Source organism: Sphaeroforma arctica (genome assembly GCF_001186125.1).
Source record: "Sphaeroforma arctica JP610 unplaced genomic scaffold supercont1.33, whole genome shotgun sequence".
Classification (NCBI taxonomy): Eukaryota; class Ichthyosporea; order Ichthyophonida; genus Sphaeroforma; species Sphaeroforma arctica.
This window is the reverse complement of record NW_014040525.1, coordinates 196,558-203,631: the sequence shown is the minus strand read 5'-3', so window position 1 is coordinate 203,631 and position 7,074 is coordinate 196,558. Positions and strand designations below refer to the sequence as shown.

Here is a 7,074-nt window from a genome sequence, read left to right as displayed (position 1 = left end):
ATACGGATACCCATCCTAATGCTTATCTATCTATATTCAGTATACCTATCTGTTGTACCCGATCTGTTGTACCTTTAATAGATATACATATATATATATATATATATATGGATTGCGACAGAGTTTAAAGATTGCTTCCTCTAATCCAGCCTAATCAAGTAGCTTACTTAATCCACATACATCCGTCTGCATATACTTTCGCTCAGGCGTTTAACAATCCGGTCAACGACGGCAGCGGCGGTCCTACCACCGGTGCGCACCTGTTCCTAATCTCCATCAAGGCGGGAGGTATAGGGATTAACCTAGTGAGTGCCAACCGGGTGATAGTACTGGATGTCGAGTGGAACCCTGTGCATGCAGCCCAGGCTGTATGCCGGGTGTACCGGTTTGGCCAGACGAAGAAGGTGTATGTGTATCGCATGTTTGCGAGCAATACCATGGAGGAGGTGGTTTATGAACGAGAGGTCCTCAAGCGCGGGCTGTCGACCAATGTCGTGGATTCCCAGGTGTGTCTGCACGCTACACATCTGATGATCTCGAGAAGGGCAGAATTCTCTCACTAAATGCTTGTAGTTTGTCCTAGATCATTATGCTTTTCCGGCTTCGTTTAATCTCAGATGTCGCGCTACTTGATAGTCTCTAGAATGGCAGTGTTCCCGCGCTCGATGATTGTAGCTTCTATTAGTCTATTGTCATTATGCGTTTCCGGCTATTGTCAATTTGATAAATCAAAACGAATGCAGCTATTCTGAAGTGTGTATGTACGGCAGAGTTTTCGCGCTAGATGCTTGTAGATTCTATAAATCTATTGTCACTATGCTTTTCCGGCTATTCCTAATTTGGTGTGATATCGAATCTCGTTGATTCTCATGTGTTTATGTAGGCTACTTGATAATATAGAAGGCCAGAGCTCTTTCGCGAGATGCTTTTAGCTTCTATTAGTCTATTGTCACCATTCTTTTCCCGCTGTTGCAAATGTGATGAGTCGAAATGAATGTGCAGACACTTGGAACGAAGTAACACTGTAATATCAGATACATGACCACCCCTATCGACCCACTCTCTGACGCCAACCCTTATACTTGTAAATACACATATAGATTCACGATTTCTCGCTCACTTTCTTTTACATACTTTGTTATACGTACCTAGCTCAATGTCAGTGCGAATGGCGGGAGGGGGCGCGGTCCATATCTATTCACATACAGAAAAAGCATAAATACATAACACAATCCATACATACACACGATTGCCGAGCCACTTTCGGACACAATACGTTTATGTACCTCTCCATATCTTCCGTCTGAGCTAAAACTTCTACATACAAATTCCTATTTCCATTTGAAATACCTCAACTTCATCTCCCCGTTATACATAACCCACAGGATGTCAGAGCGAATGTCGGGAGAGAGCGGAGTCAGAATCTGTTTGGGCACCGGCCCGAAACGCCGTACAACGCCAGTGAAGTGGTCGCTGGCGACGATCACCTGCTCACGTCACTGTACCGGACAGATGCGCATCTGTTTGCCGCACCCCCGCGTGACCACAAGACCTTTCTAGACTCGGTGAGTACCGAACTTTCGGCGGAGGAGGAGAAACGGGCCAAGCAGGAGTATCAGCGACAGGTGCGCATGTCGGCGGAGGAGGAGAAACGGGCCAAGCAGGAGTATCAGCGACAGGTGCGCATGTCGGCGGAGGCGGAGAGCTATGCGGCCCAAGCGAGGCTGTATGGTACGACGAATGCGTACGGGCACTTTGTGCTGCCCGAGGGTGGGATGGGTGTGCCTGGGAACGGGAATGGGGGATATACTGGTGGTTTTGGTGCTGGTGCTGGCGTTGGTGTTGGTGTTGCGGATAAGAAGCCTAATATAATCGCGGACAGGGGCATTTCAAGTACACAGGTGAGTCGTGTGATTGTTAAGATATGTATTGCTATTTTCACGAGTGTCAGTTTACAAAATGTGTGGCCTTCTTTCTTGATAGATTTATGAGTATGCTCGTTTGCTGTACTATATCTTTATATTCCACCTGTACTTAATTTACAGGGTCTTGGAGGGGTTCTCTCAGGGACATCGCGTGCGCCTCTACCAGTTCCACTACAAGGACGGGGGGTGTACAAGAACGAGTTGACAGAACAGTTTATTGCTGCCAAAAATATGCAGCTGAATGCTGCTAGCGAGCACTGGGCACGACGTAACGGGGTGAAGACCACGGAAGTACCTATGCCAGCTGTCAAACGACAGGTGCACCCTCTGGAAAACGGTGCAAATATTTCACATACACAAGTACATGGATCTAATTCTGGGAGGAAGGGGGATAAGCGAGATATCGAATTTATTGATATTGGTTGATAGCATGTTTTTGAGTACTCGTTAATTCAATGAATTACCGGTACACGGCACAACTGTCGTATGTTTGGACAAGCATCTGGTTCTGAATATGTCTACTGATGCAGTCGAGGTGGGGTGGATAATAGAGGAAACGAGCAAAGAATCTGACATGAGCGTAAGATCGAGTTTGTTGACGTATGTTGAACACATATGAGTGAACTTGTTCATTGACCGGAAACCGAGTACTGCGCACCTGGCATAGAGCTGATCGTACCGCATTTAGCCTTTGTAAGGGGCGGGAAATCTCGTTCCCGGACGATCTGATCGCATTCACAACCCCGCGAGTCCGCAACCATGGGGATATGCTAAGTGAATGCGGATGCAGGTTATGCATCGCCTTTTGATGTAAATGTGAAGCTTTCGTACCAGTTCAGCAACTGCCACGCTGATAGAGCCTCCTTGCCATCTGGTAGTGGTTCATTGACGAAAGGTCCGCAGTATGTATTTAACGTACAATAAGCACTGTCAAATAAAAATATCATTCCTATAGTGGAGAGCTGCTGCATGACAAGTGTATCTGCGATATCTCAGGTTGAATAGAAAATAAGTATTGTCAGACTTAGTACGCATAGAACAATTGGTGTTCGCGCTATATCTGCGAGAATGCGGAGGTGCGTTCTTGCACCAAAATCGACCGCACAAGTACAGTACCTGGATGAATAAACGATTTGCTCAGTGGAGAAAAAAACTTGAAAAAGAGTTTTTATTTTAGGAAGCCAATCCATGGTTCGATGGAATAGGTATCACCCATTCACTGTCAATGGAAGGCGACGAGTATAGACTGTCGTATTACACCGTAGTCTTGACAAGGTAGCGAGCATGTCTGTGGCATAAGGAAGGTATTTGATGCGAAGATTTGCTCCAGCTAAATCTCTACTGTGAAATAACTTCTAGAATTTTGAATTCGGGAGTGTAGGATCGCTTAATTCAGTAAATTTCTCAAATGCTGTGGCCGTGTTTGGATGACGTTTAAAATAAAAGGTCGCGTATACTGTCTAAGCTCAAAGTATCTGCCGTGTTCACCAAATCCAGCATTAATTTATATAAATTACATTTGCTTTGACGCCACAAGGTATGAAGTGCACACAGCTCTTTGCAAATTTTGACTGTCATCCGCAAAAGCATAAAATGTATAACATTTGGTCACATCCAAATTGTGCTGTGGTGATTGAAATCGACCTTGCATCAGTAGCAACTTGCCCTCATCTGAAGAAGGGCTTCTACCGATCGTGGACTAATAAATAGCGCGTGTCTTGTTTAACTCCAGCCCACTCAAAATATTCGTAGCCAAATAAATAGCGTGCGTACTTCTTGCCTCCTGCCCACTCACAATGTTATAGCTTCTGCCAAAGTAAAAGGGCGGTGATGCAATCCGCAATATTGTCTGAAATGCATTTTAATAACCTCGAATGCATCCCTATATTCGTAATCAATAGACAGGATTGGTAGTGGATAGAAATGATATCAGCTTTTGCATAAGCGACGCAGATTGGTAGGAATTCTTAACTTTAAGCTCATTGCGAGCCATATTAATGACAGGTTCGCCTTCGTTCACACATTAATTTGTTCAGCAGTCATAGGCGTTAATACATTCGATGCCTACTCACACCAATCAAACAACTTCCCATCTGAATTTGTCGGCAACCAAGCAAAGACGAAAGAAATCTTCAAACTCTACCCACTCGACAAATTTACATAAAGGTTAGTCTTTGCGACAAAAGGAAGGATTGTATAAATTGCCTCCGCAGAACGTTTTCGCAAGCAACAGACAAATACATGTTGCAATATATGTCATCAGAGAAGACGAGCTACTTCAGTCATTCGCATTGGTTAGCCGGCGGCCACAACAACTCGCACTCCATAAGTGAGGTGACATGCCGGTTAGTTTTGTTTGCAGTCGTTGTTCTCTGAAAACGGCTCATAAACAGAACATACTGGTCGTCGAGGTATGCATTGTCCGCATCAAAAAGAGAAAGTTTTGAATGAGCCATAGACTAAGAGGCGAAACATCGACACAAGCGTCAGTGATAAATGCAAAGGATACGAAAGCGCGAAAATGCGCTGAAAATAATTGTATATTGCTCTGATAGCCCGTTTTGGCAGCGAAGCTCTTGCTTGTATTATAAACCTCGTCGAATTAAGGAGGCACTTTGAATTTGAAGGCACTTTGAACAAGATATGCGTGTCACATATGTTCTATAAACATTAACAGAAATATAGCAATGTGTAGTGGTGTACTGTAGTACACGACAGGATCGAAAAATATATTGCGCAACATTATTAGGGTTGGCATTCATTATTGGCATGTGAATTTCAATAAATTGGGAGATATCATCGGTTGTAACAATGACATGGTATAATGTTTATATCAGCAATGATTTTTGCGACTTATATATGCTGCTGGTAGAAGAGGCAGAAATCAGCTTGTCAAGAAAGTTCAAAGGACAAATAAATTTGCATCAAACCACACGAGGTTACGATTTCTCCGTTATGAAATGTATAGGTTTATATGATGGAAATGCTGAACACCAAACTGCACAGCTGCAATCCCTAACAATCAAGTGTTTCATCCCTCGTTTCTTTATAAATATTAAGATATTAAACTGCAGAAGCGAAATACAGTCCATTTAGTGATTTTCATTACATCTTCATCGTACAAAATATATGGTAAAACGTAAATACATATGAGAAGGTCCACATAAAACAAAAACGCGATCTATATATTTCTATACGATTTAAAAAAAATAGCCTTTGTATTATCCGGAAGTCATAATTTCGTCAATATAGTTGCGGTATATGTTTTAGGCATTGTATACGCATCTTGCGCAGAGATCATACACCTTTGAGGCCACCCTTTTGATATACCTTCCGTTAATCTGGCAATCGACATGAATTTGGACGCTATCTAACTTTAGAATATTGATCATATAGCATATTGGACCGAAAAACTTGATTGTGCGAGTAAACTTACTACAATACACGTCCTGATTAATCCTACCTATCAACTTTTTCGTGTCCAATCACGGGTGTTGATTTTTGCGATCAAGGATACATGCTCAAGTTCCGTCTCACTATTCAAATTTGTCTTTACCTGCATTTGATGTTATGAAACTACTACAGTTATTAAAATGTTATACGTATAAAATATTCAGCTTTTCTCGAGGTCGTTTATTTTCTCACTAGAGTTACTAGATTGTATAGTAACGATCTTTATATGCCTTATAAATCAAATTCAAATTTTTTGGAATAAACGTGCTGGCACATAGATGTATTTGTCAAGGCGGGATGCGTTTGCTGCTGTATCTGATGCATACAGAGGTTGTGTATTGCTCAGATCACATTGCTGGGAGATGAACGGCGAGTGGTCAGCTCGTAATGGTAGGAAGCGCGCGGGGGGGGGGAGGGGGGGGGGGGCACTTGATTGTCAGCGGCGTCTTTCGACACAGGAGGTTTAGTGGGGAAACGACATGTTCAGCAAGCGGGTGCTGGGCGTGTCTGGAATAGGGTACGGGGCGGATAGAATGCCTTGGGCTTGTTTACAAAGGTCGTCTCCCAGTACTTAGGTTCAATTGCCAAACATTAGGGTCCAGGCTGAAGTCCGTGAAACCGACAGAAATATCCAAAAGCATATCGTCGGTCTATGCTTACCAATGTTTCCGCCGTGTGACGTATGTACAGGTGCTGGCTGTGTGTCGCCAGGCTCGTGAGTGGAGCCCTCCGTGGTTATAGGTGGGTCTGTGACGTCCGTGGAAACCACAGATTGGAGGGTAGCGGCAGTATCAGATACCTCGTGCTCATCGTCGGCCGTAATACACACAACTGCGGGTGAGGTCTTTGCTTCTGCCGCGAGGACCGCGTCCGCTTCTGCTTGTGCTCGTGTTGTTGCAGAAAAACATGAAACAGAGCGGAATTGATGGCCTACATGCCAAATGAATGCTATGGCACTGTTGCTTTTCTTCTATTGGAGAAATAATGAGGGACTGGGTAATTAATACCAGCCCCACTTTCAACATGGGCGAGCAGTGTGTCTTCCACGGCGGTAGACCAACCGTTCGCTTGCCACCAAGAAGGAAAGTGTCCTCCTCATTTGTGATAATTGGATGACATACATACCGAAAAGGGGCGGCCACGGGACTCTCCCAGAATGGGACACACGACACGACCGAGACGTTGCGGAACGTGGCGATGTGGTATAGCGCATTATCCATAATGCCGAAGGGCGAGTTTCCAAAGCAGTGTTTGTCGTTCAGGTCGGCAGCGAAGACGTCCCAGCCGTGTGTATTGTACCAACATCGCTGGGTTCGTCGATACAGTAAATCCTGGAAATGAATTTTTCCATAGCCAAGACGCTGTTCCGCTGGGACCATGAGCGGGTCCAAGTGATCATAACACCGGGACATATAGTCGCCGACGATGTTCAATGGACAGGGGACATACTGGTAATCTATTTCCACCTCGTGTATAGCCTGGATAGAGCGTAGTATACGACTGCTTTCTATAGTGTCATCGTCCGAATATTTCCTGGATTCTTCATGATATTCAAGAGGGGATTGTAGCACGTGTACACGACCACAAGAAGATGAGAGCGCTACAGAATGTGCATCACCTTCTTGGCTGTTATTTTCAGCCCGTAATTTCGCGTCTTATAGCGCGGTAGTTACGTTGCGCCGAGTTCAGCGTGGTA

General features: G+C 44.3%; 2 protein-coding genes across 2 annotated transcripts; one reads left to right on the top strand and one right to left on the bottom strand.

Annotated features, from left to right (window-relative positions):
• Nucleotides 1-206: 206 nt before the first annotated feature.
• On the top strand, nt 207-2,876 carry SARC_00944 (hypothetical protein; the record flags this gene model as incomplete). Its single annotated transcript, XM_014305369.1, has 3 exons — nt 207-506; nt 1,386-1,901; nt 2,046-2,876. Coding segments are annotated over 3 exons (1,122 nt in total), but the record flags the coding sequence as incomplete, so codon positions are not given.
• Nucleotides 2,877-5,841: 2,965 nt separating this feature from the next.
• SARC_00943 (hypothetical protein) lies at nt 5,842-6,790 on the bottom strand (the record flags this gene model as incomplete). The annotated part of the gene is made up of 3 exons (XM_014305368.1): nt 5,842-5,948; nt 6,039-6,348; nt 6,386-6,790. The coding sequence occupies 3 exons, from the start codon at nt 6,788-6,790 to the stop codon at nt 5,842-5,844; spliced, it is 822 nt and encodes a 273-aa protein (XP_014160843.1).
• Nucleotides 6,791-7,074: the final 284 nt, after the last annotated feature.